This window comes from Gobius niger, assembly GCF_951799975.1.
Source record: "Gobius niger genome assembly, chromosome: 11".
In the NCBI taxonomy this organism is placed as follows: Eukaryota; Metazoa; Chordata; class Actinopteri; order Gobiiformes; family Gobiidae; genus Gobius; species Gobius niger.
The window spans coordinates 10,185,870-10,200,630 of NC_136862.1; the positions used below are offsets into that span (position 1 = coordinate 10,185,870).

Here is a 14,761-nt window from a genome sequence, read left to right on the forward strand (position 1 = left end):
AGCTCTACAGTCCGCGGAGGTAAAAGGCTGAAAATGTACAAGGCTCGCTGAAATGAGGAGTGGCAGATCCATTACCCGCACATTTCCACACGGCGCTGCAGCCCACAGACGAGTGCCAGGATATTTAATTTTACCTCCGAGCCACAATCACCCAGAGTGGAGACGTTTCTCACACTCCCATCTCCAGCTGTGGACATTTTCAACTTCACACACGGTGATTCAGCACAAATCTCGGGGTGACGTAAGCTCGTCTTTCTGCACTATAACAGAAACTACTACGGTCAAGAAAAATGTGCGATTATGTGAACGGCTATTGTTGTCCATCGTACCCGAAAATGTTTTATATAGTATTACCCACACTGTATCTCGATGAGTTACAATGACTGCAATAAAGAATATTTGACCCTAACTTGAGTAATTCTGACTTGTCCAAGCGAATAATAACAATCCCAAGTAAGGAATAAGATATTTTTCCTCTTACTTTACTTATTTATTTTTTATTTTATAACCTCTTACGGGGGGTAATAGAAAATAAATAACCACTTTAACCAAGTGATTTTTTCCCCCCAGTTTGTCTTTGCCCAAATCCCAAAGCTTTTTGGCCGGTGTAATGGCTCATTTGAAAGCTACGACCCAGCATAACTGATCGTAACCTTTTTGCTTTGTTTTTATCCCATTTTTTCCGTGTTTTTGTCTCTTTTAAAAAAATAAAATCGTTGTGTTTTCATAAATTTCTTGACGTCTTTTTTTGCTTTTTCAGCTCTTTTTTAAAATTCTTTTTTGACCCTTTTTTGTCAGTTTTTCCTTGCATTTTTGTGGCTTTTTTGTTGCTTTTTCTTCAGTCTTTAGTCGTCTTTTTGAAGCTTTGTGATTTGGGTAAAGCCAAACTGTACAAAATGTGCTCGGCTCAGGTGGGGGTTAAGAGGTTAAGTACAATGACATATTAATCCTAAGGGAAAAAAAATGGTAACTTAAGAGTTTTTTTATGCTCACAGTGCAAGAACTATTCTAAAAATAATCGTTCTTGCACTGTGAGCAAAAAAAAAAACTATTGCCAAAGGGGACAAATAACTATTTTGCAGCGATGCCGCAATTCCGAAACCATTAATGAATCAGTCGTTTTTGGTTCCTACACTACGCTTAGCAGCACAATGCAATTTTCAATAATCAACACAACAGCCAACATAGAGTCATTGTGACACCAGTTTAATTCGATGCTATTCACAGTGTTAAAGCAGTTTCTCCAATGCGATGTTCCAACAGCGACAAGAGGACCAGTGAGATTATTTACATGCTTAAAATCGACCATAACAGCTCCAAACTGCTGAATTACGTTAATGAAAAGCAGCTGGAGCAGCACTCGGAGATGCGCACAGATTGTTTACATGGTGAGATGATAATGGCGGACAGAAGTGGACACAAGCTGGTGTCATAACCCCGGCGCAGAGAAGGGACCGCTGGTTTAATATCGCAGCAGCAGCACAGGGAGAGAGAGAGAGTGGATACATAAAGGACACAGAGCAGTAATGAGGAAGCGTCCAGCACACTCCACTGCTCCATGACCCCAGAGCAGAAGAGCCACACAGTAGTTTCATCACACAGGCCTGATAATCATCAAGTCTGCCAAAAAGCAAGCCACTGCAGATGGGAACGTCACTTTGTCTGAACGCACGGCCGACCACAGCTTTAGTATGCACTGGGCTGTGTACATTAGCCTCTCAGAGCTCTGGCACAGGGACCAGAGAGATTGCATTGTGGAGACAGAGCGGTGATGTATTATACAGCCCTCACTGCATTTTATTAAATGCAAAAGAGGAAACTGAACTACTGAACCCTATATTGCGAGCACTCTACTGATAAAAAAAAAGTTTTTATGCTGTTTTGGCAGCTGGTTTGAATGGTCTTCAGACAACAATATAAAGACTGTACTTCGTATAACACTTCCTTTGAATGAAAATGAAACATGAACAATAACAACAATCACATCTGAAGGAAAAATACATTACAAAATATCTGGAATTAAAGCATTTATAACCTGAGAACTGTAGGAAGCTACTGATCGCCATATTAACAGTTTCTTTCCTCAAGCTGTGATCACTTCAAACAAGGCACTTCTATTTATTTATCTGTATGGACTTTTATTGTACAGTATTTTTTACCCTTAGGCTTTTAATGTGGCATTGTTTGTTTGTTCTGTTTTTATATTGTGTTTTACATATCACACTTTCCAATGTGTTTTTTTAAACTGAAAATGGCCAATAAAATGAATCTGAATCTGAATCTGAATCTAGTAAATAGGATTAACCTAGAGCATCCTTCAGAGCGGAGCTAAGGAAGTGTTCCCCACAGTGATATTTAACACATGTACAGCATTGATCAGAGCGTGGTCATGTGACCAGGTAATGGACTTAGCTCATTAGGCGGGCTGACAGTGCTCAATGTGGGACACTTGTGACAGAGTGATTCAGTGTGCCCTTGGCTGGGCTGCTCATTTGTCTGAGGAGGGAGACTCTGCTCCTCTGGCAGGTTCACCCCGCTCCTGACAGGCCGTCACCGGGTGGAGGATGAGCAAACTTCCTGTGGAGGCTGGCTTTGTAACATCTATAAGAGATAAGACTGTAAAATGGCCCAGAGCAGAAGGAGAGAATGGACTACTTCAGCTGCTGTCTGGGATGCATTGTCTGCACTGTAAAGAGCCCTCTGCTGCATCTATCACTGCTAAATGGATGCATTTAAATACATTACAGATTCTCGACACCGGCTCGTTTACAAGAGCAGGATATTCCCAGATAGGACTGACAAGTACTAGTCAAACTTTACCGCGAAAACATCCTGGTTTATAGATCACGCTTTAGTGTCTTCTGCAGAAAGAGTGATCCAATAAAACAATAAAGGCTAATGATTAAACTCGTGAACTTAGCTGCTAAAGATACTGACCTAATGTGTACAGTCAATAAATGGGCCAAGCACACAGCATGAACAGTGTACAGTACATTAGAGTGGTTTGAAGCCTATAAATGTGAGAAAAATGATCAGGTATACCTTTTGTTGTAAACAGCACACTGGCCTTAGCAATAATACTACAATATATTACAAATGCTCCTGTCGGTGTTCTTATTTGACAGGACTGAGAGAAAATTACCTTTCATTAACTTCCCTCAGGCTATTGTTTACTTAGAGCGAGTGGCTATTTTATTCCCATTATCTTCTCCCTTGTCTATTTTAGGCTATAAACGCAGCAAATTAAGCTATTCATCAAATTAATACGTGTCTATTTTGTCAATAAACAAAGCTGGCGTCTGCGTTGCCCAAGGCAGATTAGTGAGCTAAATGTTGTTTGACAGAGGAGCGCTCGCTTTCTGTGTTTGCGTTCGAGCGATAATTAGCTTTCTAAAAAAGAAAAAGCAACGCAATGAAAAAAGACAATATACTCCAAGAACTCTCATTCACATCGCGTTAAATAATGTATATACAAGGCTTTAAATGGTGAAGCTGCATGAGGGATTTTAGATGAGCGAATGTCGATCCCATCAGGTCAAATAAGTGTATGTTAACTGACAGGAGGCAATGAATACTGAAGGTTAGCTGTTACTTGGAAATGTGCCAAAGCGCCACAAGCTACAACAACATGCTACTGTCAATTATTATGATAAACTACGCTGTATATTTAAAGCAACTTTACTTATTCCTCTTAACCTCCAGTTCAGCTTAAACCAAATCCATAAGATCACAGCCTATAAGCCAGTGTAACGCCTGGTTTCTAGAGCCTTTTCCTTGTGTTGTCCTCACCTTTTAGCCTGTTCTATTGCTCTTTTGTCATGTTTTCGTCACATTTTTGCCATATTTTCAGCGCTTTTTGACACATGGCCTTTTTTAAATTTTATTTTGTTGCGTTTTCGTCCCACATTTCTGTCACTTTTCCATTGCTTTTTGTCACGTTTTTTTTCGCCTTTTTGTTACATCTTCATCCTTGTTTTCATGACTTTTCTGTTGCTCTTTTTTGGCTTTTTAATTGCGCTTTTATTACTTTTTCATCTCGTTGCTGGTGCTATTTTGACACTTTTTTCAAGAAGCTTTTAGATTTGGGTAAAGCCAAACTGAAGAAAATGTGCCCCGTCATGGATTCCAGGGACACAAGTCGGCAGCCCAAGTTTCGAGAAAAACGCGAAAGTTTTTTTATTTATTTTTTTGAGTTTTTCGCTTTTTTGCAGAATCATTCAGTTGAAGCCACGAAGAAGCCATTCCATGTTTAAGCTGCAGTATTGGTATATTTAAAAGCGTAAACTTTTAGGTTCAACCTTTAGGTATAGGGAGATTTCGGAACGTGTGCAGTCGGGGGGGGGGGCTTTGTCTGAACCGTGGAAATTACAACGAACATGTTTAGAAGTGGATTTATTATGGCGCCGCTTCCTCATGAAGAGCCTTAAGAGCAAAGCAGCGACAGCGGGACAGAGACGCTGCTTTGCTCCCCAGACAGGACGACACCTCTGCCAGCTTCAGCGTTAAAAAAAGCTTCCAGCAAAAGCACCAAACAGTACATTTTGTATCTTTTTATTACGGCGGATTTTGCGTTTGAGCCTGAGGACTGAAACCCCACACACATGACACGACAGGGAGAGCTTTACAGCGGTGTGGCTTTTCTAAATGAGATGTAAATGAGCCCTATTGTCACTCCAAGAGAGGTGAGAACAGCCCAAAAGTTTAGTGGCCGATTCCTCTATATGACATATTTCCAGTTCCTAAATTCAACCTTCCACATCTTCTCCAAATATTATCAGATTTCCATGTGTTACACATTGTTGGAAACTTTGGAGACACTTTCACAAGCTCAAAATGTCCTAAAACCGAGTTGTGTCCCCTGTTCTCGTGATGGGTCACAAATGCGTTTGGTTCAGGTGGGGGTTAAGAGGTTAACATTGCAAGTGCAAAACAATACAAGTATGTTTTAGTGTCCAATATCTTAATTCTGCTTGGGCGATCTATCAGCAGCTGTGCCTCATGAAATATCAAAAAAGATGGTTCAATAAATAAAAACATGTAGAATCCTCAAGCATCCAGGAAAACAGGCATATGATGAACTGGCAAACTCCCAGTGAGACAAGAGTGCTGCCAATATTTAGTCTGTGTTTCACTTTTCACAGTTCTAACTCTATGCAAGCACTTAAAACCATTATCCAAATTGAGAGTAAACCATTTAAATACGCTGAATCGGCACCTATGTATAAATGCATATAGAAAAGACGTGCCGCGGGACAGGGGCAGGCGGGATCATGACCTGATCTCAGCTGGGATGTCAGCGAGACAAAGAGCGTTTAGAGGCAGCAGCTGCTCCGGGCGGGTGTGTCTGTGTGTCTGTGTGTGGCTGCAGTGAGCGGGCCAGCCTCAGACTCACAGCCTCTCTTTCATGTCATTCAAATGAACCCGTCTGGCCACGCTTCAACCAACAGGAAACTGATACGGTCTTAAGATAGAAGCCCACAGGAAGAAAGCACCTTCGCCCTGACTTCAGACTCAACCTGACAGTCACCGCTAAGAGAAACAGCTCACCGCAAGAAACACGGCACGAACAGTGAGAAAAGATCCACAAGAGATATTTAATGACGTACTAACGTTTGTTTCAGAACAAACTGATGATGCTCAAAGGGGGTGCAAAGCGGAGGTGCTCCTCATTGTTAAAAAGTTGCAATGCACCTTTTTGCACCGCAATAGTTTCAGGTCTCTTTCTTTAGACATGCCTGGTTGTGCAACATGAAAAAGCTACATTACCCTTTACGCCTCTAAGTTAGAGCTGCAAGTACAAGGTCCCAGTCAACCACAACTGGAGTGAGCACAAGGTGAAGAGCTCAGTTCACAACGCAGATTAAAACAACTTCAGAATTTATACAACCAAAGATTTAAACATGAACTGCTAAAATAAGTTTGTAGGTCTAAAAGCAGATAGCAGGTTTTATAGAGGTCGTCAAATGCAGGAAATTCCCCTTGACATTAGGATCAGTTAAAAGGTTTTACACTAATTAACATAGACATCTAAATATCTGTCTTTCTCTATACCATCAACATCGAATAAACCACAGCTAAAATCATGAATGCAAAAGCCGCATAGTTGGCCAGGGTGTGTGAAAACCTACTTGTCTCCAAAAAATCTCCTCCAGAATTCGGCAGCATCGGCTTTGGTAATCCTGAACGTGTCGCCCTGGAACTGTCCTCCCGGGAAGATGGCTTTTATTTCGGCGAGCATGTGGCTGAAGATCAGAGACAGCTTGGTCAAGTTCCTCCTGTCGAGAAGAAACACAACAAACAGTTGGTGGACCGCTGGAGCATCCGAAACATCACACACACCATATGGTGAGAGATCTGATGCCGTCTTGTCTCTAAACAGTCCTCTGGTTGGACCCACTCAACCAAAGTTACACACAAACTGATCAAATATGGCTGGAAACATGTCGCTCTGTTTGTTCCCATTTACTACAGTAAAAGTAGATCTGTCGGATTGTTGGCTAATCACTCAAGACAAAGAACACAAGCAAAAGAAAGTACTAATTAATCTATTATTGAAATAGTTGACAAACAAAAAAGAAATGACATGACATGAAAATTTAGTATTTTTGATGAAAAACTACTTTTTTGAAGTTAGGGTAGTGTTTTGCACATTGTAAATTTCAGAAATAACTGGTCTAACATTCACTTTAAAGCAACTATACGGAGTTTAAAAATGTTAAAACTAAGCATTTTCTTCCCCCTACATGTTACAGTAATGTCCTAATGACCTTTTCACCACAACTTCCTCTAAAATCCTGCACTGTCACTCAAAAAGTTGTTACTTTGGGTCCAAAGTGCCGTCATGCACGAGCTTAAAGCAGAACTAAGTAACTCTTGCCCCGAGAGGCGAGGGATATTGTACATCCAATTACACAATGGAGATATTTTTTTTCAATTAAACTTGGCTGTAAATACGGTTTAAGTGGCGCTAGCCCACAGTTAGCTTTGCCCGTTAGCCTGTTAGCTTCTTCTTCGTGATTCCATTAGTGTGTATTGGTTGCTCCGGTCCGGTGGCAGCCAAGTTGCAAGCGTGGTTTTCTGGCCAGAGAAACCAGGGAGAGATGAAAGACCCTCCAGTCATCCCATTAACACTTGTATTAGCCCCAGAGGGACTACAAAAAGGATTTATTAAGGTAAACAAATTACTTAGTACTGCTTTAATATAGACACTGTGGTTACCCATAAGACCTGAGGTGGCAGTAGTGAGCATAAAATGAACAACTTGCATCTAGTCTTTTTAAATTTACTCCATCAACATTTCCTCAAGTGGCGCCACTTTTGTTTTATGTGATAAAACATACAATTGTCATACCCCTTTCATAGCCAAGCAATTCATCAATTAAACGTCAAAATAATCTGTTATTTGCAACCCTACTAATGAATCATATTAATTCTATTACAACATTGTGACTCTGTAGTTCTTTGTTTGTAATGAAGAACTCCTGTATGACTACGAGCTTACCCAAACACATCTTTAATCCCCCATGATTCAGTACATGTGGAACATTAACTCAGCACTAAGACTGAGTCACGTATGATTGCTTAATCTTTTAACATTTGAAATGGCATTTTCAATCTTTTGCAAAATGTCAAAAAAGGTCATATAAATTATATAGTTAAGACCTTCAGTACTTCTCAAATGATGGACATGATGTTGGTTTTAAAGTTCAACATAACAAATTACGCCCTTCATTTCATCTTATATATAATCGGAAAATGGCAAAAATATTAAGAAAATAACAAAAAGTACAAAAATACAACATCAAAAATCAATAGTTACAACTTTTAAATGCTTGAAATAGCAGCTACTGTCATGCTAATGGTTTGGCTTTTCTGAAGCAATTTATTCTCCTCAGTACTGACTTTTAACAATGCAACATTTTCATTTGCATATAAATGACATTAATAATCCAGAAAGTGGATAAAAAGTCAATAAAAGCTTTGGTTTCCCTCAGCAGCCTGGTTAAATCTCCTCACTGAAGTGCAGAACTTTGATGGAGGGACTGTGTAGCGAGATTAGTGCGGAAAAGCAGCTGAGATAGGGACAGTGGAGTTGAGGCTCTCGGTCCGGCCTCATATAAGTTGGGAAGTATTCCTTAATCCTGAAGGAAGCAGGGAAGGACACTCCGGGAGTTCTTTCTCACCGCTTCTTTTTTTTTAAAGTGGAAGTGATTGGGGCTCTTCCCCTCTTCCGGGACGAGGATTTGTCTAGCGCTCCTTGTGCGATTAAACCGGGCCTGCAAACACTACACACATGGAGTATATACAGGAGGCAGCAGGGTGACTTTGGGAGAGGTGTGGGTGTGTGCGACAAAGACCGTGCACAGGCTGCAGGGTGCTGATAACCAGCTTTATGAAAAGGTTTTTTAGCTCCGGGCAAACTTGAAATACTTCTATCAAACCGGTACAAAACACCTCAGTGCTTCATTGGTGTCAAGCAGCGATCACGCAATATATTTGGACTAATAGTTTTCACAAGTGTGCTGTTTAAGGTGACAGAACAGCCCCTGATTTCAAAACAAAAGCATTGCCCAATATAGAACACTAAGCAGATTCTGAACATAATAATATCAGGAGGACTTAATACGTACCTCAAAAACACGGCACACACTCATGACCCTGGGGTTCAAATGTGTATAATCCATAAGTAAACAGATCCGGTGTTACAAATAATTCAGGCAACTGGAACAAATCTGCATTCATTGTAATCAGGAAACAACTAAACCAACAGTGAAACAACAAACCCACTGAATTCATCTTTGATCACTGCTCAAAACCCATGATGGTCAATAAAGTAAAGGTATTTCCAAAGCTTGAATCATTGTGCACGGTATATATAAAAAAAAAATAGTTAAACAAATTGTTGTCTGCCATTCTGACATTGCACAGCCTTAAAAGGCAATCTCTTCAAATACTTTAAACTGATATTACTCTGCGTTTGTTGTAAACACAATTAAAGAAAATGAAATTTCCGATGGGCATTAAGTCTCTGTTTCTGTCTGTTTTAAGATGCTGGATGACGTTATGGAGGAAATGAACTGGTAATAACTTGTATCCTGAAGCCGAGGGCTGTACAAAAGTTTTACTGTTGTCCAGAAACAACATGGATAAATGAGACTGTGATGATTGTGCCTGCAAACACACACAGGCTTTGATCCCGGCAGTGTGGTCATATCCTGATAATCCTCTGCCTAAGAGACAAAGTTTCATGAGAGAGGAATATTTTATCCAGGGGTTTGGGGCAAATGGTCTCAACTTATATAGAGCTTTTCTACCTTCATCAGGCCCAAAGCGCTTTCACATCAAGGAACCACTCACCCATCACACTCTCATTCATAGACCAGTGTAACTAGACACTGGAGATGTGGGTGAAGTGTCTTGCCCAAGGACACAGGTACAGTGTGCACCTGCGGGATTCAAACTGCCTCCGGTCACAAGGCAAACCACCCATTCCCACATAATGCAACAAGAAGAAGATATGATGAAAGAATGGAGCTTGCCTTCGACAGAGACTGGATTCTAATTCCAACAGGTGCTTGTGGCTCCCTGACAGCCGGCCTGTGTCTCTAAAGTGAGAATAAATTCAGTGCAAACACATGAATTGGCACCTGGGATCATCTACAACCTGATAATGTATTCAAATATATGTGTATCATGTAAGTGAGAAATAAGGAGCGGTAACATCGTGGGCCACATTTTTCCCGGATACAGTCATGCGTCAACCCAAAATGTGTCACCGCTTTTGCCAGTTTGGTGGTAAAAGTAAAAACACAACAATTCGGCGACAAACAGGGTGTAACAGAGCTCGCTGAGAAACTTGCAGCAGCTGCATCCTTTTCTGGTTCAGTAAGTGTGACGAGTGAGCGCTGCCTCATGACAGACGCTGTTCAGCCTCTACACACATGACAAAACTACTGCCACATCAGGAAGAACTGGGGCTGCTGCCAACAACAAGCAGATGTAGTGGGTCGTAAAATAATTTGGGGACACTTGTGAGTAAACAGAAAGGAAGTTACTTTTGCTTAGCCCAGGCAGATTTAATTCCTCAGTGTTGCTGGTTCAAGTCCCAGCTCAGACAGACTGGACTTCATCCCCTTCGTGCTTAACTGTTCTAAAGAAGGGGGGAATGGTAGACAAAAGGTTGATGATTGAGAGCTGCAACAGTTTCTACACTCCCTGGAAGCTAGTTAACCTGCTTTGTAGCTGCCCCTTGAATTATATTAAATGTTTGACATAACATAAAATATAAAGGAGGAGCTGAGTCGGGGGACAAAGCTCCCCAACTCATAGTGGGACTAGTGGGACTATGTCTCCGAGCTGGCCTGGTGTCGCCTCGGGGTCCCCTCAGAACAGCTGGAGGAGGTGTGCGTGGATCGGGAAGTTTGGGCATCTCTGCTGAGACTGATGGATGGATGGATGGATGGATGGATGGATGGATGGATGGATGGATGGATGGATGGATGGATGGATGGATGGATGGATGGATGGATGGATGGATGGATGGATGGATGGATGGATGGATGGATGGATGGATGGATGGATGGATGGATGGATGGATGGATGGATGGATGGATGGATGGATGGATGGATGGATGGATGGATGGATGGATGGATGGATGGATGGATGGATGGATAACATAAAATGACCGTGGCCTCAAGATGAACATGTCTGTATATTTGTGACCACTATTGTCAACATTCTAAACAGCTTTGGATGGAGCCTTCACTTCAGCTGCCAGTGCCAACCCCTAGCTTTCTGCTTCCATCTCAGGAGGCAAACATCCATCCATTTTTTTCCTGCTTTATCTGGAGTCGGGTCATAGAGGCAGCGACTTCCCAATCCACACACTCTTCCTCCAGCTTTTCTTGGGGGGAACACGTACTCGCTCAGAGACAGTCCCTCCAGCATGTCTTAGTCTGTAACGCTTCCCCAGGTAGACGACCAGGAGGCATCTGAAACAGGCTCCTGTCGACGTAAAGGAGCAGCAGCTCTACTGCGAGCTCCTCCCGGGTGACTGTGCCCCTCACCCTATCTCTAACTGCCAGATTCCACATGCACTGTGTTCAATTCCACTGCCCCCCGACCTCCACAGCAAATGCAAAGCCATTTTATCCATTCAGAAACATTCCACATCGTCCACTACGTCTACGGCCTAGGTCGCTTCTCTCCGATGAAAATACAGATCAACTCTATTTTCAGCTCCGTCAGCGCCGGCCGGATCAAGCTCCACAGTTCAGACCGCACCAAAGGGGAACGAGAACGGCAACAACATCAAAGTAAATACCCTCAGAACTTACTTTATTTTAACGAAAATGCCACTATTTCACACAAAGTTTGTTATCACAAATACAATCACACGACCCAATTAAGCTTCTGTTGCTCTCATTCGCGTAACTTTTTTTCCGCCTCCCTCTCCCTTGCGCAGGAGGGGATAAAAAAATACTTGTGATAGTGAAAGAAAAGTGTTCAACGCGATCTCCTCTGTGACAAGAGTTTATAGCTCGCCTGCCCGTAAATAGTTGTTTATTATTTTATTGGTAGTTTTATTTCTCAAACTCATTGCTTTGCACGTGCTCACTTCGAGCTCCTCATGAAGCTGCAGCAGCGGCGGAGAATCTCGGGGTAAAGGTGCGCCCAACCACCCTGTGACAGAAACCCATTATAAAAACTCCATGATCTTGTCCTTTCGGTCATGACCCAGATCTCATGAGCACATGTGAGGCAAACACAACGTAAGAAAACAAAACGCAAGGAAATGTCTTCACCAAGCGAGTGACATCTTGAGAGAAAAAAGGAGCAGAAGTGATTTTCGATTCACATCCTCACGCATATGTCAGCTCCAAATGATGCCATCCGTGATTAATTCATGCTTCAATGTGTTTCGCAAACGGCGCGGTCAATGTCAAATCTGTTTGTAGAGATGATTACAACACGGCAGATGCTGCGTACTCTCTGTCCTTGACCCACACCAGCGCCGACAGTGAGGTGACTCAGACGCCACCGCGAGAAGCAACGCCGCTTCTTGTTTAGCAAATACGCCGTCCCATTCCTTCAGCGGCGAGCCCCAGCTGTGTTCCCGCCGAACTCGATAGCGATAAACACCTAATAAATTGGAACGTTTCCTGAGGAGTGATGAGAATGAAATAAAGAGGCAGGTTGCAGTAGAGGCGCACAGGAAACATATCATCAGCAAGATCATATTGAAATTGTTTGGACGAAATGCTAAATTACACACCGTAGAGAGCATATTGTCAATTACAGGAATCCACCCAAAAGTTGCAAACACTCCTGGTAAACAATAAAAGTAATCTTCAAACAAAGGGTATAAAGTGATATTTCTGCACTTTTGTAGATTATTATAAAGTCGATTCTCATTTGAACACATTCACCTAAAGTTTCCCACCGTTTTTGCACAACAACTGATCTGTTTACAAAAGTATCGCTTCATTAACATTATCCAGAAAGCCCCATAAACTGGATGTATTGTTTTTGTCAGTATATAAAGGCTGCATCACAGAAAACAGTAGCTCTTAAGGCCGTAGTGTTTGAAGTGTGCGTGTGTGTGTGGGGTAGCGCTGACAAAGCCAGCCCCGTCCCAGTAATTTCATGCTCTTCCAGTCACCATTAGGCCTCTAATCAACTGAGGACCGGCCAAAAAAGCTCTATTGGGATGCAGAGGCAGAGCGAAAGGCAGCACTTGCTTACATAATGCACAAGTCTTGTCGTGGAGGAGTGCTCTGCTTCCAAACACCCCCAAACAGGCACTAAAGCATGCAACATTCTCCATCAGCGCTGGGATAAACTGTTCATATTTTGGGCTTCTTGCATCACGGGGCCACAGTCGGGGGGAGGCATGATGAGTTGATGATGAGTTTCTCCACACTCCACTCTGTTGAGTTAGCAGAGCGGCCTGTCCTTGCTGCGCCCTGTGCCATGAAGCCAGTTGTGTAATCTGCCTGCTTTGACAGCGCCCTAGGAGAGCCAGCCCATTCATTAGGGGCTAATGTACTTCAGAGAGTTGGCCTACTAACTGATGCTCGTCTCGGCAATTTCTTTCTGCGCCAGCGCTGACGCTACACAGAGCCAAACGGAAACGTATTCAACAAATTAAAATAGACATTTTTGTGGTGACACCTGTTCAAATGCAGCTCAGTTCTACCTCTGTTTTCCTACTGGTTTCCTGTCAACTGAACACAAGCGCTCTTCTGAAAAGACCTCACAGTGAGCTGTATGCACCGACATTTGTGACTAATACGAAGATTTACAAAACGGAAGGGTTAAAACTCATTGCAGGTTACATCGTATTTCATATCAGTTTTAGAAACACATTTGCTTACGAAACAAATCTTCCATTGTTTGTTTGAGAGAGAAACTTTACTTTTGTTCATGATTCAAAGCTCAGACACATGCTTCAGGAGAGTGGGTTCATTTTTTGTAGAAATAGAATCTTCTTAAGACTTTTCTATCAGTAGATCGGCGATGGCAGAGTGGTTAGCACTCTTACCACATAACAAGAAGGTCCCAGGCTCGATTCCAGGGCCGGACAGGGCCTTTCTGTTTGGAAATTGTAGTTTACATGTTTCTCCCCGTGTCTGCGTGGGTTTCCTCTGAGCGCTCCGGCTTCCCCCACCACTAAAAACATGCTGGTCAGGTTGGCCTACAGTGGTGGCGCGCAGAGTCGCAGTAGCTCAGGACTCACCCTCCCTCTGATCTAAGCAATTTCTTGGTAAAATTGTATAATGACAATAGAGCACTTACTCACTACTTAACACTGTACTAACTGTACTCATTTTTGTAGTCCTTCTGGAGGAAATACAAGTGTTAATGGGATGACTGGGGGTCTTTCATCTCCCCCTGGTGTCTCTGGCCAGAAAACCACACTTGCAGCTTTCCCTGCTCCGACCTGGGGTACCAACACACCCTAATGGAATCACGAAGAAGAAGCTAACAGGCTAACGGGCAAAGCTAACTGCGGGCTAGCGCCACTTAAACAGTATTTATAGCCAAATTTGAGTGAAAAAGATTATCTCCATTGTGTAATTGGATGTACAATATCCCTTTGTCCCTTTGTCTTTTCTGTCAGCGTAGTATTTACTCTCAAGGACAAGTAATAAACCGCAACATGCTACGACACCTGCCTTGGCACTAATGACCTCTAGGGGCATGAGTTACTTAGTACTGCTTTAATACCAGATGTTTTCTAGCCTGTTCATTTTATGGGGTGAATAGAGTCAACTTATCAACACATCTTTGCAAGAAATGTAATCGGTTTTGGTCACTACTGGAGACAAATAATTGCATGGTATGGGAGAACATAAAAATCATCAGCAGTTTACATACAACTTGACTCACCTCTGTCTTTACAATCGACCAATCTCACCCAAAATACGCCGCAATATGTTTTAAACACAGGCTAAATTCCCTGTATGAAATTCAGATGAGGCCTGGGATTTGAGATTGCGCCGTCTGTGGGGCCCTGGGGTCAGGGGTCAGAGCCCGGGGGTCCTCATGGAGTAGAGCTTCAACTTAATGAAAGCTCTGATGTGGGGGGCCCGCCATGTTTTTCCTGCACAAGCGCAGCTGACGGCGCAGATAGGGGCGGAGAGCTGAGCGGCCACAGGGGAGCGGGATGGCCTCACAAAGGGACTATCAGACAGATGAGATGTGTATCACTGTGCCTACACGCCGCTAGTGCCGCCACACGGACGCTGACAGAGCCCA

At 42.7% G+C, this 14,761-nt stretch overlaps 1 protein-coding gene across 1 annotated transcript in view; it reads right to left on the reverse strand.

Moving 5' to 3' along the window:
• The window catches only part of cblb (Cbl proto-oncogene B, E3 ubiquitin protein ligase), a 90,264-nt gene that overhangs the window by 59,519 nt on the left and 15,984 nt on the right, over positions 1–14,761 (reverse strand). Inside the window, exon 4 of the mRNA XM_079565588.1 lies at positions 6,129–6,275. Within this exon, the coding sequence (XP_079421714.1) occupies positions 6,129–6,275 (147 nt within the window). The remainder of the gene's footprint in view (positions 1–6,128; positions 6,276–14,761) is intronic.